The 27,644-nt window shown below is 46.0% G+C and overlaps 1 protein-coding gene across 3 annotated transcripts in view; it reads left to right on the top strand.

Annotated features, from left to right (window-relative positions):
* The window catches only part of PRKAG2 (protein kinase AMP-activated non-catalytic subunit gamma 2), a 227,500-nt gene that overhangs the window by 146,836 nt on the left and 53,020 nt on the right, over positions 1-27,644 (top strand). For all 3 annotated transcript variants that reach the window (XM_080936436.1, XM_080936437.1, XM_080936438.1), the window contains one exon: positions 2,036-2,250. In XM_080936436.1, the coding sequence (XP_080792562.1) occupies positions 2,036-2,250 (215 nt within the window). The remainder of the gene's footprint in view (positions 1-2,035; positions 2,251-27,644) is intronic.

A 27,644-nucleotide genomic window follows, 5' to 3' on the forward strand; every position in this document is an offset into this window, starting at 1 on the left:
AACCACTGGGATCCTCCCAAAACTGGGCTTACAAGCGGGCACCACCATGCCTGGGTTTGGTTGTTTTGGTTTTGAGTGGTTTCTCAGATCAGACTCTGCTCTTCATCCTTGCAAATTAAACACTTTGCTGGCTGCGCCATCTCCCTCACTCCACGTAAGTAGTTTTGATCAGCAAAAATGACCCCCACAGAGGTACATGTTCTGTGTCTTTGAAAATGCATATGTGGGTTCGACCAGAAAGCCTAAGAGAAAATTAGGTAGAGTTACAGGTCCAAGGAAAGTTTGACTGTGCGCCATGGGCACTGGGTATCCGTGCTTTCTCTCATTGGGGACTGTCCCTGTCTGAACACATGGAAGCCGCTGACCTTAGCAGGGTTTGCCAGTGAAGATCTTTAGGATGAGTGTGTGATGCAGGTTTTGTTTTTCCTTGGCCGACCTGGACCACCCTGCTGTGTTACACCTCATCAGCCTCCATCCGATGCCCGCTGGAGGTTAGGCATGCCCACAAGGGAAGCACTAAGGTGGGACTTGTGTCTGCCAGAGATTGTAAGGGTCAACTGTTTCCTGTCTGATACATACAAGAGGAGCTGGTCTGCTCTGTCTGACCTCACTATGAGGGAGGAGGCTGACACCCTGCTGAAGACTTGGTCAGCTACATAGTGAGTTCAAGGCCAGCCTGGGGTATATGAGACACTATGTGAAAGAAAAACAAAAGTTCAGAATCGAGGCATGGGCAGTGCCACATTCCCTCCACAGTGTGCGGGGCAGGTCTGTCCCTTCTCTTCTGGCCTCTGGTGTTGCCACCCATCCTTACCTCATATTTATTCATGAATAGCCACTGCTCTGAGGATCTCTAGCATCTGCCCACCCCCCACTCATGTCTGTGTGTGTGTGTGTGTGTGTGTGTGTGTGTGTGTGTGTGTGTGTGTGTGTGTGTGCATCTATAGCTCTCTTCGTTTTTTTCTTGTCTGTTTGAGTCAGGATCTCACAATAGGGCCCTGGCTGGCCTGGAACTCACTATGTAAGCCAGGCTGACCTCAAATTTCCAGAGACCGAGCCATTATGGTGCCAGTACATGAATTATGTTGCCAGTTAACTATTATGGATCAAACTGTGTCCCTGAAAGCATACGTTGAAGACTACTGCCCAGTACTGTGAATGTGGCTTTATTCAGAGATAAGGGTTTTTCAGGTTAGTCAAGTTCGGGTGTGTTCTGTTGGGTTGTGGTGGGCCTGATACAGTATGATAAATGTCCTCATAAAAGAAGAGGTGTTGGGCATGGTAGCATACGCCTTTAATCCCAGCAGTCAGGAGGTAGAGATAGAGGCATGCAGAATTATATAATCAGGAGTGTTTATATCGCACATCTCTGTGTACATATTAGAGGGACTACATGTGTGCCTGCACACATGGATGCAGGAGGGCATCTTTGGGTACCCTATAAAGGGGTCACCAAGTAGGTCAAGCTGACTGCCTGTTTCTGCCAACACTCCTCAGTGCAGAGATTGAAGTGTGTACCACCCTACCAAGCGTGACTCTCTTATGTGGACTCCAAGCCCAGGTCCTCTTGCTTGCAAGGCAAGCACCTTCATGGAACTTGTGCAGCAGGGACCTTGGTTCTTCTGAGCTCTCTCTGCATCTCCCTCTAAGCAACCTCCACCAGTATGGTTCCATGGCGTTTGCTGTGGGCACATGTGTAGTGGAGAGGGAGAAGAGAGGGAGCAGCACCGGCCGAGGAGAGAGAGACCACGTGGAGGGTAGGCCAGCCCTGTATGAACAGTCAGGACCGTATGACGCCACCAACACTGCTCGCACCCCAGCATGGACAGTGCGGGGTGCTTCTGAACTCTGGACTTATAAGAGGCTGTGAAAAACATATGTTAGATTCTGCCTTGATTTCTACATTTACTATTTCTGGGTTGGTTTTTATGTTTGCTTGGTTGGTTGGTCAGAGGAAAGGATGGGCTCTTAGAAGCACAGAGCCCTCTTCTCCGCCAAGGCCACACCTCTAATGAGCTCTGTCATCTCCCTGCAGCCTCCAGCGTCTCCTCTTCTCCATCAACACCCACCCAAGTGACCAAGCAGCACCCATTTCCCCTGGAGTCCTACAAGCAGGAGCCTGAACGCCTAGAAAGCCGGATCTATGCTTCCTCATCCCCACCGGACACTGGCCAGCGCTTCTGCCTGGCCTTCCAGAGCCCAGTGCGGCCTCCTCTGGCATCCCCCCCACACCATGCTCCTTTGAGAACCGTAAGTCTGCACCTTCTCCCAGGGTGGGGCTGGACCAGGCTATGGGAGGGAGGACAATGCTTCGCCACACCAGCTCTGTCTGCCCAGGGCTAGCATCTGTAAATTGTGCTTTCATAAGTCACAGGCTGAGCACAACAAGCAGGTCCGGGTGACACTGTAGGAATCAAAGGAGAAGCTGTTGTGTCCTCTGTACCTGGAGCACAGCCAGGAGAAAGTCTGTTCCCTCCACTTCTTAAAAACTCATGCTTTGGAAGCACCATTTGGACTTACCTTGACTAGGTTGCTAAACTATCACCACCAAAGCAGAATAAATCGGAATTAACGAAGGAAGGAAGAAAAGAGAGTGAGAGGAAAAGAGAGGAAGGGATTATGTTCTAGAATTTTAAGGTCTGACATCACCTGATTTGAGGTAGGTTCTTGGAAAGTTAGTCACTTGGTGGTATGTGGGACAACATGTCCTTGTGGCTGTCAGGGGATTAACTGAGAGGTCTGGGGGTTGTTGATGGAGAGGCAAGATTCCCCTACACCTAGATATTGTCCAAACATGGAGACCCTAAGGGCAATAGCCTGTTTGGTTTGGGTTAAGTGCTAACAGAGATACAGAATAACCCTGGGCCCAGCGAGCACGTACCAGCATAGATGGAGGCCTGATGGTGGTTTCTTTTCCTGGGGCTGTGACGACAAAACACAGTCTCACTAGAAATTGGTTCCAGGGCCATCACAGTACTGAGATCCTTGTGTGCTCCATCCCTTTTATAAAACGGTATGATTCTGACATGGTGCCTAGGCACATTCCTCTGTAGACTTTTAAGCCATCTTTGGATAGCGAAATCAATAACACAAAGTAAGCTCTGTGTGATGTTGGTCTGCCGAATCTTTAGACAGTCCAAGCCAGACATGCATATCCAATAAGAGTCAGCCTTCTTTCATGTATTTCCTGCAGTCTATTAAACTAACAGGTTCTGTACCTGTGGAAAAGAAAGGCAAGCATCCCAAACACCAAGGGCTTAAACCAGCACATTGAATTTCCACACAGTTCTAAAGCTAAAAGGCCAAAGTGAATGAGTGGGTGGGGTCATGCTTTCTCCAGGGCTCCAAGCTCCTTTTCCCTCCCAGCATCTAGCAACCTGGGCTTTTCTAGATCCTACCTCCACCTCCCAAGCCACCTTCCCTCTGTGTCTGCTTGTGTCCCCATGTCTCTTTTCTTAAGACATGAATCATCTTAGGTCAAAGTCCACCTCGGTGGCTTCATTTTATGCTGGTGACATCCACAAAGACCTTATTTGTAAGTAGGAGTTCCACCTGAGGATAGTACAGTTAAACACCAGCCTATCTTCCTGTGGGACATGATTCAGCCCATAACAGTTGATATCTTAGGGGAGAAAATGTATTTGCCAAGCAAAGAACATACCGAGATTGCTCCTCTATTCATTCAAGGACGCTTAGCAGTGGTTGTTAGCATGACAAGGGGTAAACTGCCCAGCACTGCTCTGTCCTCCTGAACTTGCAGACTTGCTGGTAGAACATTAAGTAGTACTCAGGCAAAAAGCCAAGTCAGAGCGAGCGGTAAGTTGGGGTAAGTTGGCGGCTGGGATAATGATGGAGCAGACACAGTACCAGCGGAGCTGAGCCTGGAGGAGTGGTGTGAGCTTAATTAAGATACCGAAGAGAACCGTGACTGGCTGGAAGTAGGTGTCAGACAAACACTGGCTCTGGACAGGGATAAACCTCAAGACTGTCCTGCTGAGCGAGAGATGCCAGACACCGAAGGACAATACTTTATGGTCTCCTTTATATAAGGTCCCCACACTTTTCATAGAAGCAGAAAGTGGGGTGCTGGTTTCCTGGGCGCTAAGGGGAGAAAGTGACATTTTTTTATTACGTTTTGTTTATTCGGAGGGTGGTGTGTGTGTGTGTGTGTGTGTGTGTGTGTGTGTGTGTGTGTGTGTAGTGTGTCACAGCACTTGTGTCACAGAACTGTGTGTTTACCGTGGTCCTCTGCTGAGACCTGTGCTGTGTGTGCCTCCTAACAGCAAAACAATGAGCTTATCCTTGTTACTTGTCTTCCTAAAGCTGCAGGAAAACAGGGTGACCAGCAGGGCTCCCCACTTCCATTTCGAAATGATGTGTTTCAGGGATTGGAAAAGGGAGTTGAGCACCTAAGTACCTGCCACACAAACATGAGGACTTGGATTCAGATCCCCAGCACCTACACAAAAGCTGGGGCAGCAGCAGAAATCTGTAACCTCAGTTCTGGGGGAGAAGAGACAAATAAGTTCTCGGAGATCGCTGGTCCTCAAACTTGAGGTAAACCTCAAGGTCAGTGAAGTGACCCTGTTCCAAAAGTAAGGTGGAGAATCAGAGAAGAATACATCTGATGTTCAAGTCTAGCCTCCACATGCATGTTCACATATGTGCACACACACACACACACACATTGTAACACACATATGTGCACACATATCACACTCACACACACACACACATATCAGAAAAGGATGTCCCTGCTGGGTCCTTGCCATTAGCAGACCTAACCATCTGTAAATGTCATCCTGGGAGGGAGGGCTGCCCCCACCTAGCACTGTCTGCAGCCTCTGCAGCCACAGTGGAGCGGGGCTGGGGGTGGGGGTGTTATATGACAATCATACAAAGTGAGTCCCTTAATAATTGGATTTTGTTGGCACTTTAATTTATGTGCTGTTCCTTAAGAGCTTGGCTGATTCTGTTAACTTTGCTACTGGCAAAATCTTCATAGAGAGATAGGGGCCGCTTGAAGATTTCTGGAGCCTTAAAAATATTTCAACATAATTTATCTCTGTTCTTTGGAACAGAGACTCTTTCCATAAATGGGGGCATGAAGATAATTTTTTCTAAAGTCAGTTCCCATGAATTTTATTCTAAAGTTGGAAAGGGATTGGGGTGAATAATTAGTCTTTGGTGACAACACTTACTGAAATCCTGTATTTATTCAATAAATAAATACAGGCTGGAGATGTGGCTCAGTTGGTAAAGCACTTGTCCAGAGAGCTTGTCCAGTGGTCAGTGAGTCTCCAGCACTACGTAAGCAGGCCTGGGCAAGATTCTCAAAATCCTACTACTTGAAAGGTAGAGACAAGAGGATCAGAGGTTCAAGGTTACCCTCACCTGCCCAGTAACCCTAAAGGCGGTCTAAGCTACATGACCCCCACCTACCCAGTAACCCTAAAGGCGGTCTAAGCTGTGTGAGACATGAGGCCCTGCTTTAGAAGAACAAGTGCCAGATCCAGTTCTAGCTTGCGTGAGAGGTGAGAGAGTCATGTGCAACACTCAATCTGTGTGTGGCACGCAAGGCTTCAATAAATAGCCCCTCATTGAACAAAGGAAGGCGTTTTGCCTGCAAATAGGGTTGGGTGGACAACAAAACATGCTAGGACCTGTTTAGTTGTCATGGGAAAGCAGTCTTTCCTATCTTGGTGACTGGCAGACCCAGCCCCTTTCTCAGTAAGGGGGAGCAGTGGCCGAGCTTTGCATTTTGGGGTGTGTGTTGGCTGGCTGTTGAGATCAGATAGGATGTGCCGGAGCCCATGAAGGAGGCAGTGGGAAGTGGTCCGGGCCTGGTAGCAGGCAAAGGTGAGAGAGTACAATGGAACTCAGAGAGCCTGAGCAGGAAAAGGCAGAAGGCATTTGGCCTCTGGTGAGTAAGTAATTTGATGAGAGAAAGAAGAGTCAAGGATGATTCTAAAAACTCTGCCTTGACCAAATGGAGTGGATTTGTTGTGTTGGGAGAGGAAAGGGCTGTGGAGGTCTCTCCGTGAGTAGGACTCAGCTGTTCCGGGGACAGCAAGGCTCTGTGGCTTCTGTGTTCACGGGGAAGAGTGTAAATAGAATTGAGCACGTGGACCCAGAACTGGAAGCCTCTTCATATAAATATAAAACATAGAGGCAGCAGTGTCATATGAAATGATGTAGAAAATGCGTGGCTGGAGAGGAGAGAACCAAGGAAAGTGGGCAGCTAAGGGACAGACAAGGGATTCAGGAACTGCCTGGGTTCAGGCAGAAAGGCAGGAACCATACAGAAGCCAAAGGATGATGTCACCCCATTTCACTGTGAACTCAGCAAGACTGCCTCTGGACTCCTGCAAGGCCAAGGGCCAAAGACACTGGAGGGGTGAAAGATGGTATGGGCTGTTTCAGGAGCTTAGGTAGAGGGGCTGCAGGGATGCTCATGTGCTTGCTTGTAGTCAGCTCAGTTTCTCCACTCTTAAATCAGGACTCACTGTCTAGAGAATGCTGCTGCCCCATGGTACGCTTCCCACATCAATTAGCTTAATTAAGACAGTATCGCACAGACATGTGTACAGGCCAACCCAATGCAGACAGTTTGTTAATGAGACTCCTTAATAAGACTGTCTTCCCAGGTGACTCTAGGTTATGTCAAGTTGACCATTAAAGTGTGCGTATATGCATTAGCATAGACACACATACACACTCTCTCTCTCTCTCTCTCTCTCTCTCTCTCTCTCTCTCTCTCTCTCTGCACTGCTCCTGCTAAGCAAGCACACTACCACTAAGGTACACCCTGGTCTTGGGAACTCACGTTTGACCTATGTCTTGAGTCAGAGTCCCCTGGGGGACTTGAGGGATGAGTGCCGTTACAGAAGTAATCCCAGAGAGATTGAGACAAGGGAAAACCCTAAGCCATGATTCCCAGCAGAAATGGAGCTCTGTCCCCATGAACTTGGATCTCCATAGCTGTGAGCCAAAATAAACTTCTCCTTATCTCAGAAGCAGCTTGTGCCCTGTGTTCCGTTGTTCCAATACAAAGCTGATTAATTCAGTCCAATGTCTGGAGAGTTTGGTCCCTTGACCTACAGAGCTTTTGCTGTGTTCTCCTGTAACCTCCTCTCTGTGCTTGCATCCTTCAATCCCTCCCCTTCTTATGAGGACCTGGTGCTTTGGGACGACCCTATGACATCATTTTTCCAAGTCTCTCCTTAGCTGTGATTTCACTTTAAAGGTTCTGTCTTCACAGAACACAGGAGTAGAGGATAAAGGCTTCAATGTGAGTGTGAGAGAAAGACAATTCAGTCAGATAATGTGTGACTGTCTCAAGACACTGAGACACCGGGGCAACTGTTACATGATAATAAATAGCTAACATTTGTTTCCTTGTGGGAAAGTGACCTGAGCAAAAGATAACCTTTTAAAAAACTGTGAACCAACTACACCGGCAAGATCTCTTATGTAACCTGAATACTGGGGGATCTCTGGTCAGTCAGCTTTTCAAGGTTATTTGAGATGAATAGCCTCCGTGTGTGTGTGTGTGTGTGTGTGTGTGTGTGTGTGTGTGTGTACATATATGTGTGTGTCAGTTCGGGAACCAGAGGCTAATTCAAGGTATCTTTCTCAATCACTCTCCACCTTGTATTTTGAGACAGGGTCTCTCACCAAATCTGCAGCTCACCGATTGTACTAGAGTGGACGGCCGTGCCCTGGCAACCCTGACTTAGCTCCCTAGCATTGGGATTACAAGCGCCCATGGTTTATGTGGGTATTGGGCGTTAAACTCCCTCATGCTAATAACAAGCACATTATGGGCTACGCCACCTCCTCAGCACAGACTTTTATTTTGTGTTAATCTTCTTAAGATAGAATTTTTTTTTACTCTGGCTTGCTCATTACATATTACATACATATGGCAAACCATCATCCTGTCCCTATAAACACATGCAAGTATGTACCAATTAAAAATATTTTGAGACAAAATCTCTTATCCTAGGCTGGCCTCATACTGTGTAGCTGAGGATGACTCTGAACTTGGGACCCTCCAGTTACTACCCCAGTACTGTGACTGAGGGTCTGCACCACTCTGCTTGCTTTGTGGGGTGCTCAAGATGAAACCCAAGGCTTCACGCTTGCCACAGACACCACCCAAGGAACTACATCCCCAACTTGACATTATTTTTTAACTTTAAAGGAAAAGCACTTTAGAAATCTATAAATATTTCAGGTTGCATTACATTAAGAAGTTTCTGTGTAAACTACTTTGGTTTTACATTCCTGTCTACCACTTCAAGTGCCCAGTGACAGCCTAATAAGGACTTGCCTTGGAATGCGTCTGTCCGGAGATGGCGAGCTAACACTCGTTGTTCACTACAGATGAGATATTGTAAAAAATGGTGTGCATGGGTGGGAGAACTAACACTGTGTCGAGGAGCAGGAGCTGCTGAGAGGGCTTGTTGGGATGAGGGCCACAAAGCTGGAACTTCTGTGTCACCGAGAGAAGACAGACAGAACAGTTGTTCTCCTGTGTTCTCCTGGCTACCAGCATTTTAGGCTGCGTTCCCCACGACTCCCTGCACAGTGGGGTCCTCAGTCATGGCGCAGAAGAGAAGACAGAGCCCAGGACAGGTGCTGTAGCCATTTCCTCTGAGTGTTAACAGGCCTTCAGGAATCCTGTGTGTTCTTGCTTCCAGGGTAGCTGAGTGCCAAGGGTGTACTAGACCTTATATTGCTACCCCTCCCTTTCCTTCTCCCCCACCCATTCAGAACAGTAGGATTACAGGTGTGCATCCTTACTCTAGGCTTATTTGATTCTGGGGGTCGGAGTCAGCTCTCTGTATGTGATAGGCAAGCACTCTACCACGTGGACAAATCCCCTTTCTCCTGCCCGTCTCTCCCATGTCCCCAGAGACCCATAAGGGAAAAATCATTTGCTCAGCCTTTTCCCTAAAACCCTCTCTTTTTCTTGTGGGGTACTGTCCCAGGCACTGACTACTCAAAGGTGATTTTGATAATACCTGCCCCAAAGCCTCCCCAGCAGGAAGAAAGGGTCTCCCAGAAAACCAACTCCAGAGCTAAGTCAGTCAAGGCGTGGCTCCTTTCCACTAGGACAAAACTCAGGGTGGGGGAGGGGCTTCCGGATCTCCACAGCCATACTCAGCCCTGTTGAATCACAGGGATACAAAAGCAGAGTAAAAGGAAGAAAGACATTTCCGGGATGACTTTACTCTTCACTGTACGAGTCACACTCCAACACAGCTCTGGTTAAATCTGTCTCAGCCTTGTCCTCTAACCATGTCAGCAGTACTATAGGGTCTTCCTCGGGTTTCCATCGTAACTGAGGAGCCCTGCAATGGCTGAGAGACCATGTTTAGGACATTGGTGTGATACAGGCATGAGGTGTTCCCTGCAGCTTCCTGCTGTAGCATTCTCCCAACGGTCTCACTGCTGTGGTGTGGAACAGGAATGGCTGTCTGCCCTGTGTGGGGCTGGTATCGCCTGCCTCTGCCTCGAACCTCAGCTGTGTGTGTTCCTTGTATAAGAAGCTGCTGTGGTCACGGAATCCTTCACATTCATGTTCCATAGTAAAGGAATGGAACCAACCTGGGTATCCACCAACAGATGAAAGGAAAGAGAAACGTGGTGTAAATATACATGGTGGAATTTTATCCAGCCATGAAGAAAAATGAAATCACAATGTTTGAAGGAAGATGGATTGAATGGGAAATTAAGTGCTAATGAATAAATCAGACTCAGAAAGACAAATACACTCATCTCTCCTGTGCAGATCCTAAAGTTTAGTGTATGTGTGTGTGTGTGTGTGTGTGTGTGTGTGTGTGTGTTTGTATGTGTCTATATGTGTGCATGTGAGTGTGTGTATGTGAATATGTGTGTCTGTGTGTATGTTTGTGTATATGTCTTTGTATATGCATGTAAGTGTGTGTTTGTGTATTTGTGACTGTGTGTGTTTGAGTATGTCTGTGCATATGAATGTGTGTTGGTGTATGTATGCATGTGTTTGTGTATGTGTGTGTTTATGTGTCTGTGTGAGTGTGTACATGTATGGTATGTGGAGCCTGGAGAGTCAGGGAGAAGCCCAACCAAAAATATGTATGAAAATATCATAATGGAGCCCATCACTTAGGGCATTGACTTTTTTTAATTACAGGAAAAAAAGAAGAAAGGGGTGAAGAAAAAATGGGAGAGAATGGAAGAGAAGGGGGAGGAAAAGGAGAGAAGAGAGGAAGGAAGGAAGGAAGGAAGGAAGGAAGGAAGGAAGGAAGGAAGGAAGGAAGGAAGGCAGGTTCACAGGCCCAGCCAGGGAGGAAACCAGATGTCAGGGTACTGATGGGCCGAGAATGTGGGCTGTTGTCTTACCAGGCTTGGCATGGAGAGAAGCTAGGGATGTGTGTGTGTGTGTATAAGGGAGAGAAGTTAGGGATGTGTGTGTGTGTAAGAGAGAGACGTTAGGGATGTGTGTGTAAGGGAGAAAAGTTAGGGGGGTGTGTGTGTGTGTGTGTAAGGGAGAGAAGTTAGGGATGTGTGTGTGTGTAAGGGAGAGACATTGGGGATGTGTGTGTAAGGGAGAGAAGTTAGGGATGTGTGTGTAAGGGAGAGAAGTTAGGGATGTGTGTGTAAGGGAGAGACGTTAGGGAAGAGTCAGGAAGAGCAGTGCTGACAGTGGTTCTCAGCACAGTATTGCACTCCGTGAAGACAAGTGCCTGAGTCTTTCCTCTCCACTCCATGGCGACTCAGCTGCCTAGTTCAGATGCCTAATTCCAGGCTCGGCCTGCCCTGCCCCCTGAGATACATCTGGCCTGTCACTTTGTTCTGCGAAGTTTGATTGGCCCACACTTATCCTCTGATCTCAGGCAAAGCCTGAGGGATCTCCATGTGGCTTTTCTTCAGAAGTTTACTAATCCCTGGCAAATCCATGTCAGAGCTTCCCTTTATACTGGTGAACAATTAACTATGAGAAAGTCCCGTGGGCACAGTGACCCTGGGAGAAAGACAGGAGGCAAGTAGGAGAGCTTTGCTCTGAGGCTGTGAGACCAGGCCCAGCACAGAGTGGAGTTGGCTTGGCCACTGCACATGGTATTGGGGAACCAGGAGATAGTGTGCAATTAGGATGTGATGCCTGAGACTCTTCTCCCCTCAGAGGATTAACAACATGATGCAAACCCCTTCAAAACCGATGGGGGAGATCAGGTAACAAGGCTAGGGAAGATGGCAGCGATCTGCGTGTCCCTGGATAAGAATCGGCTGCTTTTGAAGCAGGGACACAGAGGTCATTCATCATAAACTATTCACTTTCTTCTCTGCATGGTTTTTAGAGGGATGCTACCATTTAGATGTAGACTGTCGCTCATTGGCCTCCGTGGTAAAAGGCTTGGCCCCCCAGAACAGTGCTGTTGTTGGGTAGTGCAGCCTTTAAGAGATGGGGTCCTGTGGGAAGGTCTGTGGGTCACTAGGAGCATAGAGAAGATAGTAATAGGCCCATCCCCCTCCTCTGTCCTCTCCCCATGGCCTGTAATGTGAGTGAATGGTGTGACCCACCATATGCTTCTGCCATAAAACGCTGCCTTGCCAGGGACTCAGAGCTGTGGGCCAAGCAATGACACGGGAACCTCCCAAACTGTGAGCCAAGACGGTTATGTTAATGAGCCCAGGAATTTAATTTTTTTGAAGGGATAGAAAGCTAGTGCAACACAAGTGCAACACAACTACACTTATGGCTAGTGAGAGGATCCTTTATGGGCAGGAGACATGATTCAGTGGATAAAGCACTTGAAAGGCAGCCATAAGGACAAGAGTGGGATCCCTAGACCCCACCTAGATGCCGTGTAGGTGTGGGGACTCACATGTAATTTCAGCTCTCAGAAGGCAGAGATGGGGTTCCCCCGGCTAGGCTGGCTGGCTAGAGTACTTGTGTGGGCAAGCTTTGATTTCAGTTGGTAGACCCTGCCTCAAAGAATATGGGAAGCAATGGAAGAAGACTCTGGATATCAGCCTTGGATCTCCACACATGCACACACATGTTCACACACTCACACACATGCATACCATACACGCTGGCATGTGCAACAGAAATTAATTTTCTACAGAGAGTTTATTAGCCACAGGCTGTTGGGTGAAGTTCATGAGGGAAACTGAGGAAGGAGCCAGGAAATAAAGCCATGCTGCACTTACAGGAAAGCACTAATTTAAAAATCATTGTGTGATAACTTTGGCCGGGCTAGGCACTTCCGGTTGTGTGTCGTGTGGGGGAGGGATGGGTGCTGCATGTCTGGGGCAGGAAAGAGTGAGTAACACTACCATTCACTTATCTAATCTAGGTCAGTACAGTAGGTGAAAGGCAAACTCTGCTAGGTGCTGTTGAGTGATTTTTCATGAGGAGATATTAACAAGGGTTTCTTCACCACAGACAACAGCCACCAAAGACCACTTCACCCACACCTAGCTAGCTTAGCAAACTATTGAGTTCATATGAGGGTCCTCATAGGAACATGAGTGACTCAAGGAGTCACATCACTGGAAGGTCACTAACACGAAATTGACTCAAGAAAACTGTACCGCTTATCCCTCTAGGTCAGAATGTCTCACTGGAGGGAGAGATGGGTTGTTTATCATTATTATTATTATTATTATTATTATTATTATTATTATTATTATCATCATCATCATCATCATCATCATCATTATTAATCATCATCATCATTATTATTACTATCATTATTATCGTTATTCCTTTGGAACATCTGAGATGTCCAGTGCTAACTTCTTTAAGTCTGAAGTGGGGGAACCAGAAGTATTTACTTCAGATTAAATCAAAGTGATCAAGACTCAAAATATCAGTTACGGATAAGAAAACAGTTGAAGGCTAAGAAGGGAGGCTGCTTGGCCAACATATTTGTGTGAAAACGCGTTGGGTTGGGGTTGGGAGCTGGGACTGAACATAAAAAGGTGGAAAAATTGCTACTGCTCGCTCATGCACCGTGGATGGCTTGCCTCGATTTGCATCTAGATGAGAATTCCTTCAGCTCAGAACCAGGTCTTTTTGCCTCACTCGCAGCACTTAGGAAAGCATTAACCGAAGCTGGTGAATTGTCGTTGGTACAACAGTGACACAAACCATAACACCAGTATTAACAGTGTTGCCTTAACGATGCTGTGGAAATGAGCCATGGCGGTGCTGGAAAAGTTCGGGGCAAGCCTTCTCTGCAGTCCCCTGAGCACTGGGGCATGCCTGGTTAATGAGTGGCCACCCACTCCCCTCTCCCTAGCTACAAGAGTCGGCCCTGTAGCCCACATTTTCCACTTTCTGGTGCTTGGCAGGGGACCCCCACATTGCCACGTGAGGGTCTCAGGACTGTGCTGCCTTGCTTAGGCGTAACTGCAGAAGACAGAGAGTTGTGCAAACTGGAAATGAAGGCGGGTGGCTCTGTGGAAGCCTCTTGAGGAACGTCTCCATCTGGGATTGTTTCCTCTGCTACAGGCTTCCAGGACACACACTGTATAGCAAGAGCCCACTGCACACATTCCCTCTTTCACAGACTGGAGAAGTTTCTCAGGTCTCAGGGTTGGATCTGATGAAGCTCTTGCTTTCTTTCTATTTAATCATCTTCAAATTGCAGGCCTCTAGAAAGATGTTTTATTCTCTTTAACATTCCAAGCTGGGCATAGTAGCACGCACTTTTAATCCCAGCACATGGGAGGCAGAAGCAGGCAGATCTCTGTAAATTCAAGGTCTACAGAGTTCCAGGACAGTTGGGGCTGCTACATAGAAAAACCCTGTCTCAAAAAAAAAAAAAAAAAAAAAAAAAAGAAAGAAAAGAAAAGAAAAAAGAAAAGAAAAACAAAAACAAAACAAACAAACAAAAACCCAGTAGATAAATAGACAGACAGACAAACAGATAGATAGATAGATAGATAAATGAAAAAATTCAAGGGTGGGGGCTTCAGTAGATAAAAGTGCTTGCCACTGAGCCTAATGACCAGAGTTTAATCCATGTACCCACATGGTAGAAGGAGAGAAATAATTCCCACAAACTATCTTCCAACCACCATAGGAGTACCGTGGCATATGCACACATAAGCACACACCCACACGATAAATGTTTTCAAAACTATAATAAAATAAAAACATTCTGAGCCCAGCATAGTAACCCACACCTGAAAATCTCAGCGCCATGCAGCTAACACAGGAGGATCAAGAGTTCAAGGTTAGCCTGAAGCAAGATCCTGTCTTGAGAGAAAACAAAGCAGAAGGACCGGAGAGATGAGATGGCTCGCTAGTTAAACACCCCCCCCCCAGGAAGCTGGGTTCTAGTCCCGGCACCCACATGGCAGCACACAATCATCTTTAACTCCAGTTCCAGTGGATTCAGTGCCCTATAGTGGCTTCCACAAGCATTGCACACACATGGTGCACAGACATACTCACAAATGTTCATATACATAAAAATCAATAGGTAAGTCTGAAAGCAAACAAACAAGAAAACTTACATAAACAAAGCTGTCATTCTTGTACAAACTGTACTTTGAGGCTCATTTCTGTTTCAGTGTGAGCGTCCCACTTTCCTATGGACGGAGCTCTGGCAATATTGACACACAGTGTGACCACCACTGGCTGTGTACTTGAAATGGTTAATGGCAAGTCTAGTTCTCTATTTCACCACGGTTTTTTTTAAGCTTTAATTCTCCCTGCTGGCAAAGAGGAAAGCTTAAAGAATAAAACCAGAACTGTGCTGTGGCATCTTCCCACCCGGTCCACATTGTCCCTTCCTCACACATACAGGGTGTTAGCCTCATAGACACTGGCATATCGCCTTTGCACTTAATGCTTGCTATCTACTTACTTATGGAGAGGCAAAGGTTTACTCTGTGTGCCAGGCTAGTCAAACCCACAGTCCCACACCCCAGCCTCCCATGTGTCATTTAACAGGTGTCATCACCACACCAGGCTATGTACACTGAATGCTCTAGTCACGCACCTGTCTTCCTTGGTTGTTGGGTAAATGTTTTTGTTAAAAGCCTCATTTTCTTTTATAGTAAGATGGATGGGTGGGTGGATGGATGGGTGGGTGGGTGGGTGGGTGGATGAATGGAGGAAGGGATGGATGGAGAGAGGGGGAGAGATTAGATTGAGATAGATAAATAGATTAGATGGATAGATAGGTAGATACAGATATAGAGATAAATAGACTAGATAAATGTAGATTAAATAGTTGATGGGTGGGTGGATCGATGGATGGATGGATGGATGGATGGATAGGTGGATGGATGGGTTGGTGGGTGGATGGATGGATGGATGGATGGATGGATGGATGGATGGATGAATGGATGGATGGATGGGTTGGTGGATGGATAGATGACCGGGTAGATGGGTGGATGGATGGATGGATGGATGGATGGATGGATGGATGGATGGATGGATGGGTGGGTGGGTGGATGGGTGGATAGATAGATGAACGGGTAGATGGGTGGGTGGATGGATGGATGGGTGGATGGATGGATGGATAGATGGATGGATGGATGGGTGGATGGATGGGTGGGTGGATGATAGAGTGAGATTTGGATATATAGATATGTATAGCCAGTGGTGAGGCAGGCTTGGAGAACCTGAGCATCACACTGCAGGGCTTCCCAGAGATCCAGATGCTGTTTGGGTGAGAACGGTGAGCTGCACTAGAGTTGCGCACTAACGATGGGATTCAGATGAGGAGCTGAGGATGTGTTCAGCACCTGATGACCATGGAAGGCTTTGAGCAGTTTTCTGCAGGAAGAACAGAAAGAAGATGGGGTTTCCTTACCCGTTCTGATACTTAGATTGAACGAGACCACTCTTTTCTTAGTTTCTGGCAATTGAAGTTCAGCTTGGGAGAGCCCAGACAGTCTAAGGAACTGTAGCACCTAATAGTGTATTTTTCTGTTGCTATTGACACAATACCACAGACCAGGTGAATGTTAACAAAATGGTCATGAGAGCATCTGATGGTGGCCTTCTTCCTACAGGAGTCCTTAGGGAGGCACAGCCATGTGGCAGACCACAGGACATAGGTGTGTTCTCTGGTGCCTTTTCCCTTCCTCATCTTTCTCTCTCTTCCTACAGTCTCATTTTTCCAAGCTAACTTTAAAAATAATAATAATAACCTGGATCCCCGCCCCCCGCCTCCGCCATCCAAATACTGGGATTACCCAAGCATTCCACCACACCTTTCTCTGCGGTGTTGGGCATAAAACCTGCACCATGTCTGGTCACAAAACCTGAGCTTCAAGCATGCTGGACAAGCACTCTGCCCGTAGTGTGACATCCCTGGCCCTAGTCTTGCTCTCATATAAAGCCACCAAGATTTAATCAGGGGTTCCACGCAGGATGATCTAAGCCAGACCCCACTAATGGAAGTTAAGTCGGTTCAGTTTCCACCCTTTTAATACCTCACGAGCTCCGAGCTTTGGAAGGAACAAACAAACTATATTGGCTCATGGCACTGCCGGTATGTCACAATCCTCAACTGGGACACAGAGTATTAGTGTCACTTACCTGTTAAGAACGGAAGCATGACCCACAAAAATAACTTTGTGTTAGCTGTGTTGATGTGCCAGAGCACAGCCATGGTACCCCCAGAAGGCTGCGTCTGGCACTCCAGAATGAAGCACTCAGACCCTTCACCTCCAGCAAAGAGGCTTGTTCTCAATAGCTGAAGAATACTACTACCCTTCTAACCCCCTGGGCGCGTGGCTGTGGACGTGGCTGTTTGCACACCACCGGTCTGCCTATTCAACCTTTCAAACGGGCAACTGAAAGTAAAGGTTGTTTCCCACCAGGTGTGAAGCACCGAGTGTTCAATCCATGTATTAATGTCCACAGGCCGCTGATGTAACCAGGCAAGGACCCCTGTGTGTGAGGACATCTGTGGTGTGGGAGAAAAGCACCAGCGTAAACACCCGTCCACTGCCCTCCTCTGAAGTAGGAACAACACAAGCTGAAGGGCTTTTAGCAGCCGTGTCTCTAGGAACTCGGTCTGAGTGTGAGCGCAGTCAGCAGGTAGCTTGTTACTGAGACCTGAAAGGGAGAGAGCGTTCAGGCCATGAATGTCCCTGAAGGAGGCAAAATCCATTTTCAGTTTTTTCTTTAAATGGGGGGGGGGGCAGGTTCTAGAAACAGCAGCAAAACAGGGATGTGTTGTGGGAGGTGGGTGGGTAACTCAACACCATCTTTCCCTAACACACAGATACTTTTTTACTCTCATTTTTTACTTGAGAGGGTACATGTGCCACAGCGAGTGTGGAGTCAGTTCTCTCTGGGTGGCACCCTGTCACCAGCCTTGTATGACAAGCACCTTTGCCCAGTGAGCCATCTCACTGGCCCAAGAATGGTTTTTAAATCACCACCTAGATCAGATGTGCTATTGGGCCGTAGCTCAGTTGGCGGGGTGCTTGCCTGGCATGCACAAAGCTCTGGGTCTGATCCACAGCACATCTATGAGTTCGAGGCCAGCGTGGTCTACACAGTGAGTTACAGAACAGCCAAAGCTACACAGTGAGATGCCGTCTCAAAAAGTAAAATAGAAGAAAAAAAAAAAAAAAAAGAACCACGGTCATTGTCTGCTGTATTCGGAGTTCAGAGTCAGCCTGGGATACATGAGACCTTATCTTTAAAAGATTTCTATTTTCTTGAGTTCGTAAGAAAACGTCAAATCTTAGCAAGTTTACTAGATCAGGGTTGCCTGCTAAACAGCATCACTGGTAAAGGTGAAGCGAGAAGAGATTCTACAGAAGTTCCCTACCGGTTAAGAGAGCCACGGGTTCTCCGGAGGCTCAGTGCATCCTCAGGACCTGTGTGCCAGTCTCTTGGAGCCCGTTTCCCTCTCACTCAGTTTCCTCCCCACCACAGGCCACTGCAGCTGGTCCTCCTGCATGATTTCTAGATGTAAAATGGGCTGTCCGTGCGAGCCAACTAGTCCGAGTGGCCAGCAACCAGGTGTATATCATCCCTTTACTCCCTTTTAATCCTGGGCTGCAAACGAAGTAGCTTTATTTCTACTCTGACAGGTAAAGAACCAAACTTCAGAAACACAGACTCCACCCCCCAAGTTTTATGAGCAGCGAGTGGTAGAGACATAACATGAGCAGAGAGCTACCTATGAAACTTGGATTCCTTCCATTTTGCCTGCCTGAGCCTCCCTGAGGACTCTGCCAGGTATACATCAGCCTGAGGTGCCGAGGTGGCTGCGGGGGCATCATTGCTGCCAAGGCTGTGGGAGTGGCGTAAGCGCCCTCTTGAGAGGTAACTTTTGCACTTTGGGTCCCGTGTTATTACTTGAATTAAGCTGCAGCCCCAGCGTAAGTCATGTCTGATTCCTACATCAGGACATGGCATTGGGAATTTTCACTTTGCCCATGCCACCCAAGAATAACCATCCTTCAAAGACGTGTGCTTGGCTAAACATAGCATGGGATTACTATTGTTTTATTTTGTGTGTACCGGTGTGTTTTGTCTATAGGCGTGTCTGTGAGCCACGTGCTTGCAGTGCTCTGAGAGGCCAGATGTCAGAGCCCCTGGGATTGTAGTTACTGATAAGAGTGTGTTTCTGTGTGGTTGGTAGGAGTCTCTGCAGGATCAGCAAGTACTCTTTATTTTTTAATTTAAACAACTTTATTTTTAAAAAAAAAAACAGAGATAAATGTACAGATTTTTAAAAGCATTTTTGCATAAAACTATATTTTTGTCAGTACTTGTTATTTTTAAAGGTTTGATAGTGTGCGTTGAAATCTTACTAGTTACAATGAGCATAAAGAACATGTAAAACAAAACTCTTAACCACCGAGCGTCTCTCTCCCTCCCGCTCCAGGAGGCCTGCTTTGCATTGTCCTTGTCCATCAGTTTTTAGTCACATTGCATCCAGCTTTTTGATAACACACCAGATTCCACATCTATTTCTCTATGGCTATAATAAAAATGATATGCATAATCATTTCTAAATCTTACGGCAGGGCCAGTAAGATGGCAGGTGCTTGCTGCTCAAGCCCTACAGCCTGAGTTCAATTCCCGGGGCCTACATCATGGAAGGGGAAAACTGCCAGAAATTGTCCTTCAGTCTCCATGAGCACGGGATGGTACGAATGTGCCTGCTCTCACGCTAACGACATTCACACACACCTATGTAGTCATAAAGGACTTTTGGGAGTTTAAGCCTTTCCAAAAAAGGTATACCTTATTTTTATTTTATGGGGATGGGCGTCTTGCTTGCATGTATGTTTGGGTTCCACATGCATGCCCAGTAGCCATGGAGATCGTAAGAGGGAAGGGATCCCCTGGAACTGTGCTTAGATGGTTGTGAGCCACCATGTGGGTGTTAGAAATAAACCCAGGTTCTCTGGAAGAGTAACAAGTGCTCTTAACCGCCATCTCTCCAGTCTCATAAAGGTTGTTTTGTTTCTAAACACTGTAACCAAAGGCAGCTGGGGAAGGGAAGGTTTATTTCAGCTCTCAGTTTGCATTCCATCATGAAGGGAAGTCAGGGCAAGCCCTCAAGGCAGGAGCTGAAGCAGAGACCATGTCTAACATACCCTAGGACCACCTTGACCAGGAGTGACATTACCAACAGAGATCTGGGTCCTGCCCCGTCAATCATTAATCAATGAAAATGCCCATACAGACCTTCCTACAGGCCAGTCTGATGGAGTCAATTCCTCAGTGAGGTACCTGCCTCCCCAGATATGTGTATGTTTATATCAAGTTGACCAAATCTACACAGCACAAATCTTCACAGAAATAAGCACTATATTGTCCTATTAAAAGTTCAGGTTTAAAAAAAATCAGATTTAGTTTTTAGTCACTCCAAAAATTGCAGGGTTTGAGTAGCAGTTCATTAGGGAACGTGTCAAATGATTTAGGAGAGTTTGAGATCATCTGTTTCTATATCTCAGGTTAACAAGTGGATACATTATTCCATACATATAGTATGCTCAAGATGGCCGGGCCTAAGATGCAGACTGGAGCATTGGGGTTTCACTCGATGTCCTTTAAAGGTATAAAATAAATTACTGTTGTTCTCTTCAGAAGGATGTCAAGGAAAAGAAATTAACACACGAATCGAAAAGTAAGGACATAATTATGTTCACAGATTGCCAACATAGTGCCTTAGTGTAGCCAGGTTGAACTTGGGAACCTCACGTTTTCAAGACCAAACTCAGCCACATCATGTGCCAAGCTTCTTTGTCTCCTCCTCTCTTATCTGGCCGAGGTCTCTGGCCCTTTCTCCTCTATCAGACAGAGAACAGTAAGAGTTGGGGGAAGTGATAAGGCCGAACATCTGTGTCCACACTGAGGATCCCCCAAGTGAACCCCTTTGCCTCTGATCTGCTTGAAACCTGTGATCTGGCACCTGCAGAGCTCGGAGGATTTCAAGGAAATGTCCCTGTGCTGTTTGCTGACCCGGCTGCCCCCAGGATACCGGAGCCTGTGGGCTTTCCTGTGCAGTACCCAGCACCCATGGGCTCCCAGACTGCAGTGCGGATGAGCTGATTGTGTTGAGGGGAGGGGTAAAGGATAAAATAAGCAAATCATCTGGGGTAGTACATTTTTCCAAGGAAATTGTAGCTGGCCTGCGTGGAGCGGCTTACAACCCTGGCAATTGGGGGACAGAAACAGTGCGTGCTAGTTCAAGGCAGCTTTACTGCAGAGTGAAGTCATTCGTGTTCTGAGCACCCTGAGGGGAGCCTGCATCTGAATTTTTTTAAATTTTTAGTTAAAAATAGAGCTGGAGTTAGAACTCAGTGGAGAGCACGTGTTTAGCTTGTCTCAGTCTGTGTTCAATCCCCAACACTAGCTCGGCTTCCAGAAAGTCTTGTATTTGATTTGGGGGCTATATGGGGTGGAGGTAGAGGTTCTAACCACTGTTTAAGACAACTTCAAGAAAATAATACTATTCAAAACTCAAATTGCAGGTTGCATTTTTATTAGGATATTTATGAAACAATAGGATTACAACGTGGAGACAGTGTTTGGGCCCAAGACAAGAAGACTGTATTGGCCAAAGACCTTGGATAAAGAATCACCCAGGAGCTGACTAGTTGTGGGAGCTTGTCTTTTTAATGTCTGTGACCCTGACCACTTGCCTTTGCCCCACATGAAGGCTGCCTGTGACTGGTGCCTCGCTGTCCATTCTTGGAAAACTTGGAAAGAGGGCATAGTGACTCAGGCTGGAAGGCAGCAGCTACCTGAAGGCAAGAGGCAATTAATAAACCCTGGCACTTGATGTTGTATAAGGGTAAATTTGCTTTCTGAATGGCTATACAGGGAGATGCTTCCCCAGAGCAAAGATTAAGGGTTGGGTTTCTTGTATACACAAGGCCCTGGGCTCAGTCCCTAGCACTACACACAAAAAAGGAAATGTCACATAGGCCCTGAATATGTAAAATTATGGCATACTATTTTAAACATGTTAGCAACGTAAGATAAATGTAAGGAATAATGTCTTCTATAAAATGAAAGATTAAATAAAAAGCCATGTGTGGGGCTGGAGAGATGGCTCAGTGGTTCAGAGCACTGGCTAATCTTCCAGAGGTCCTGAGTTCAATTCCCAGCAACCACATGGTGGCTCACAATCATCTGTAATGGGATCTGACATCCTCTTCTAGTGTGTCTGAAGATAGTAACAATGTGCTCATGTAAATAAAACAGGTAAAATCTTTTTTAAAAGCCCACAGAGCACCCCAGTTTACCCTTGTGCCTTCTGCTTTGTGCCCCGAAGCTTGCTGTGCTTGCCCTCAAGAAAGAGAGTGAGGAGTTAGTTTCCCTTCAGAGGCGGGAACTGCAGGTTCTGATTTAATTGACCTTTATTAAACTAGAGTGAGGCCCACCGATCCTAAATAACCCCAGCCTGCTCTCTAGGGCACCCCATCAAATGAAGCTAGAGAACAGCAGGGGTTAAAGGAGAGCCCCCATTACAGAAAGCAGTGAAGCAGGGTGCTGCCAAATCAGATTCTAAAGTGAAGCTGAGCATGTCATCTGCAAAGTAGATCCCAAAGACAAAGATAACAGTCAGCTAAGGAGCTGGGGGCAGGGAGGCACTGCTGGTGAAGCACTGGCCATGCAGGAATGGGGACCAGAGTCGGGGCTCAAAATAAACGCAGTTTGATGGTATGTGTTTGTCATCACAGCCTAAGAAAGGCAGAGACAAAGGATCCCTGCATAGGCTGACTAACCAGTTGGTCAAAGGAGACAGATGGCATTGCTGAGGATGATGCTGGAGGTTGTCCTCTGGCCTCCACACACATACAACATGTGCACCTCCACATGCACACACACATGTGAACCTTCACATGCACATGTCCATGCACACATACACAGCACACATACCTACACACACACCTACACATATACATGCACACACATACTCAGCACACATACCTGCACAAACCACACACACAAACACATGTGCATGCACACACACACATATACACATGCACATATATACCTTAAAAAGGAAGTGTCGGTCTTGACCTTCTGCAGAAGAGCTAAACTTTAAGTAGAAATGACCAAAACCTCTAAGTGGGAAAAAACCAATATACTGTGGTGTGCCTTCATGAGAGGGAGAATGAGTTACAGGATGAAGAGGGGCCTTGGGCAGTTCTGCTGTAAATCCTGCTGTCTGTAACCTTCGCTGTTGTAACTTCATGGGGAAGCTTTGCTTTGAAGACAGTGGTAAACAGGAACAGCTTTCCCTTTGGTTGGTGCGTCTGTTTTCTCTTAGTGGCCAAGGTGTAACTATTTCAGAAGAATTGGCTTGTTTGTCCAAAAACAGAGAAAACCCCAATATTTAAAAAACACCAATAAGTTCTCATTTCAAAAGCATGATAGTGTTTAAAATAATAATGATAAAATAATAGTTTTTTGGGGGGCTCAGCGGTTAAGAGCACTGACTGCTCTTCCAGAGGTCCTGAGTTCAAATATCAGCAACTACATGGTGGCTCACATCCATCTGTAATGAGATCTGATGTCCCCTTCTACTGTGTCTGAAGACAGCTACAGTGTACTTATATATAATAAATAAATCTTTTAAAAATAATAGTTTTTAAGCTGATAAAATGTCATAACGAAGGCATCTGTTAAATAGAATCCATCAACCAATCTCTCCCTCCCTCCCTCCCTCCCTCCCTCCCTCCCTCCTTCCCTCCCTCCCTCCCTCCCTTCCTCCTCCTTCCCTCCAACCTTTCTTTCTTCTCTCTCTTTAAGAATAACAGATTTCTGTCATTTGGTGCCCAAAAGGATCTGACTGGATTCAACTTATACTGGAAAGCATATAAGCCTATAAAATGAAATCTTTTTTAAAAATAGGAACCTGGTAAAATAGTGCCCACCTTTAATCCCAGCACTCGGGAGACAGAGACAGGCAGATCTCTGTGAGTTCAAGGCCAGCCTGGTTTACCGTGTTGCAGGCCAGCCAGCACTACATAATGAGTACATGTTAATGGAGATATTGCTCAGTGGTCATGAGTGCTGTTGTGCTTATAAAAGACCCAGCTTTGGTTCCCAGCACCCAACTGCCACCTTACAACCATCTGTAGTTCCAGTTCCAGGGGCTCTAATGCCCTTTTCTGTCCTCCAGTGACACGGCACACATGTGCTGCATGCACAGACATGAAGGCAAACACTCATATATACAATAAAATGAATACGTCTTTAAAAATTATTTTAAATAGAGGGATTAAGAGCTAGCTCAGTATTTAAAAGCACTGGCTACTCTTGTGGAAGACCAAGGTTAGGTTTCTAGCACCTACATGAAAGCTCACAGATGTTTGTAACTTCCAACAACAGGGGAATCCAGCTTTCTCCTCAGGCCTCCATGGACACCTTCGTGCATGAATAAAAATAAAACATCTGCTTTTTTTTATGTAAAAAGGATGACCAAATCACTTCTGCCAGCCCATACATCACGCCTCCCTAGCTGTGATCAGGATCCTGGTGGGTCCTGCCAGTGAGTGGGATAATTAATTATGTGTGCCTCAACAGGGAACAAGTTATCCTGTCTTTCAACTGAAAATAATTCAAGGTCTGTCATTGGCCTTAGATGAGTTTTAAATGTCTCTCACATTTAAATTTAAACGTGCTTAAGTGCTGAACATTTACTTCTTTCTGAGCAGCCAGTTTTCAGTCTTTCTTTTGTTTGTTTGTTTGTTTTGTTTCTGTCACATTGAGGAAGACCAGTGCTGTGAGGCAAGGTGGCAGAGCTTGGTCTATGGGAGCGGTGTGGGTCTAGGCACAACTTTGCTGGGCTCTGTGCGCTGACTAAAGCGTCCTCAGCTCCTAGTCACAATGATCTCAATAAAACTGAGAAGGAGTGTCTATATGATCCAATATAAAGCCATTAAATCAACTTAAGTCCAGGAATAAGCCCACATATGTGATCATAAAGATGTTCTATCAAAGATAAATTGTCTTTTAAAAGCACTGTGTGTGCGTGTGTGCTATGACTTGTGTTTAGAGATCAGAGGAACCTAGAGGAACCCGTTGTCTTCTCCAGGTGGAACCAAGCTCAGGTCACCAGACTTGGCAGCATGTATCTCTACCCACCGAGCCACCTCAGAATGATGTTATGTTGTTAATTTTTGAAGTGTCTAGTTAAGAGAATACAGTGAGGTTTTCAAGTCTGCCTCTGAAACCTGCTTCTACGTGCTGCTGGGGTTGAAATTCGTGAAGAACGTCCAGCCTCACACAGGCAGGCCCGGGGAGAAGGGAGAACTATATTCTGTAGCTTTCTTTGATAAATGTAGATGGCCTTCTTGACAGTTTGTTTCTGAGGGGTTTGTTACTTTAAATTAATGACTAACAACTAACTGTATATACTTCGTGAGATACAGTGTGATCTCTCTCTGCATTGTGGGGTGATTAAATTCCCCCAATGAACATACATATAAGGCTCATATTTTTATTATCTCTTTGTGGTGAGAACATTAAATCTTTGCCAGAATTTTTTGAACTGCACGTTATTCTTAACAATAGTCACCATGTGGTAGAATAGGCCACTAGAAGTTATTTCTCCTAAGACACAGAAGTCATATCCCCCAGAGCTCCACTTTCAGCTTGATAAATTGTCTTTTAAAAGTGCCTGTGTACTATGACGTGACGTGTGTTCAGAGATCAGACCACTATCCTACATACTGGTCCTACAAGTTGAACTTTGTAAGATTCCACACGAACATGGGATTTTTGCGGTGCTTGTTTTTCTGTGCCTGGCTTATTTCACGTGGAGTCTGAATCTTACTGATGTATGTTCTATGGTCTATGGTGTGAGCCCCTCAGTCTGTGCTCTCAGCCTGTAAGTACAATTGGATCTTCACAAGGTGGAATCTTCGAGGGTGGGTTCTTGCCTTCTGGGATGGAGTCTTCAGGGCCTGGTTACCTCTGCACACCTTTCATGTCATCCCTGAGTGGCACGGTGGGTTCTTTTCAGTGGAACTGACCTCTTTAACACTTAGAGCGTCTTTCTGTGCGAGCTTCAGTGCTCTCCTGACTGAAATGTTCTCTGCACAACAAATGAATCCATCGTTCTTAAATTCAACTTCTCTCATGCTCTCAGAACACAGGTAGGATGATTCCAGATCCTTGGCTATCATAGTATCGTAGAAATAGCTTCTATCACAAATCCTGGCTGAGTCTTTGTGCCCGTCTGGCACCTCACAAGCTGAGCCTCAACTGTACTTCTGTCAGCCTGATCTTCCAAGTCCCCACTTGAATGCCCCGTTGAACTCTGCGTTGTTCTTCCTAACCCCAAATTATAAACTTTTCCACATTCTAGCCATGAAACAATTTCAATGAATGGAAAAAAATATCAAGTTTGTCACAGCAGTGACCCCACTCCTGATACCAATTTCTGTATTAGTTTCTTATTGCTCAGACAAAACCAATGAAAGGGTTTAGTTTCAGCTCAAAATTCAGGTTGCAGGCAATTGTGGTGGTGAAATCACGGTATCAGGATCTTGACCCAACTGGTATGTCCACATACCAGAAGAAGAAAGTAATGAACACTTCCTTATACTCAGCTCACATTCTTCATTTTATATAGTCCAGCATCCTTTGAACAGAGAATGGTGCCACCCACAGTGAGCAAGTCTTACTATTTCAATTAACATGATCAAGTCCACTCTCCATAGACATGCCTAGAAGCCTTTCTCTCAAGTGACTGTAGACTCTGTCAAGTTGAAATTACCACTGACCATCATAGAAACTGTCTTGCAAATATGTCAAAGACATGCAGGAGTCCTGACCCTACCTTCAGATCTCCTCACACCATCTGTAGGTGCATACTACCATTGTGTTCTAGTTCGTTTTTCTGTTTCTGTGATAAACCATTGACCAAAAGCAGTTCCAGGAGGAAAATGTTTATTAGGCATACAGGTTATAGCCCATCATCAAGAGCAGCTAAGGCAGAAACAGAAGCAGAGACCAAAGAAAAACACTCAGCTGCCTTCCTTATATAGCCCATACCCACCACCCTAGGGATGGCCCTGTGAGCTGAGCCCTCTTCCATCGATAAGCAATTAAGAAAATGGGGGCGAGTATTCAAATGAGGTGCCCTCGTCCCAGATGGGTGAAGTTGACAGCCAACATTAGCCACCCCACACTGTAAAGTGTCTATCACCTACAAATCTTCAGGGTACAAAGTGGCAGAGACCCTGTCTCCTGCCATGGTCCCACTCTTAACACATGAACATTCCCTAGAGGATACAGATCTGGTAACCATCCACTTCTTAGCAGGGGAATCTCTAACTCTCCATTTCCTAATCAAAAACAACCAACAGTATTGTTTGCCACTCCTATTATGTATGTGTGCATGTGTGTGCACATGGGTTTTCTAGCCCCGCCTCCAGGGGATTGTAGAATTCTACACGAGCAGATGCTTCTAAAAGCACTGACCAAGCTGGGCATGGTGGTGCAGTTCTGTAATCTCAGTACTTAGAAGGCAGAGGCAAGAAGACCAAGAGTTCAAAGTCATCCCCAGCTACAAAGTTGGAAGCTAACCTGACCTACTTAAGATCTTGTCTTTAAAAAAAGATCAATGCCTGTAGCAAGCAAGTGGAGGACTCATTTTCACTTGGTTACCTCCTGGACTTGTAACTAAGAAGGAACTAGTTTTCTTTCCTGCCTGGCTTCATGTTGTTCTCCAGTATAGAAGCTACTGTTTATCATAAAGAAAGGAAGAGAACACAGTTAGCAATGGGCTTAACAACTCCAAAACATGTCCTGTGTGTACACAATATTCTATGAAAACAGAGGTCACAACACAAATAGCATGTGTCAGTGATCCAAAGAAGGAATTAGTGAGAGAAAATCTTGGCCTGCCATTCATAAATGAGTGTGTGTGTGTGTGTGTGTGTGTGTGTGTGTGTTTCCTCTGTGCAAGTTTTATTCTTAGCCATCTGCAATGTAAATCATTCTCTCCGTCCTTTATTTTAAAGTAAATAAACTATTGTTTTACCATGGTTCACCCATTAAGTGGATTTATGGACCATGGGTAGGTTATACTTCATAATTTTAAAACCAAGCTTTGATTTCTTACTGCCTAGTCTCTGCTGTTCCCATCCATGTCAAGGACACTGTGGTCGGCAGGCACACTTTCTTTTCT

This window comes from Micromys minutus (genome assembly GCF_963924665.1).
Source record: "Micromys minutus genome assembly, chromosome: 23".
NCBI lineage: Eukaryota > Metazoa > Chordata > Mammalia > Rodentia > Muridae > Micromys > Micromys minutus.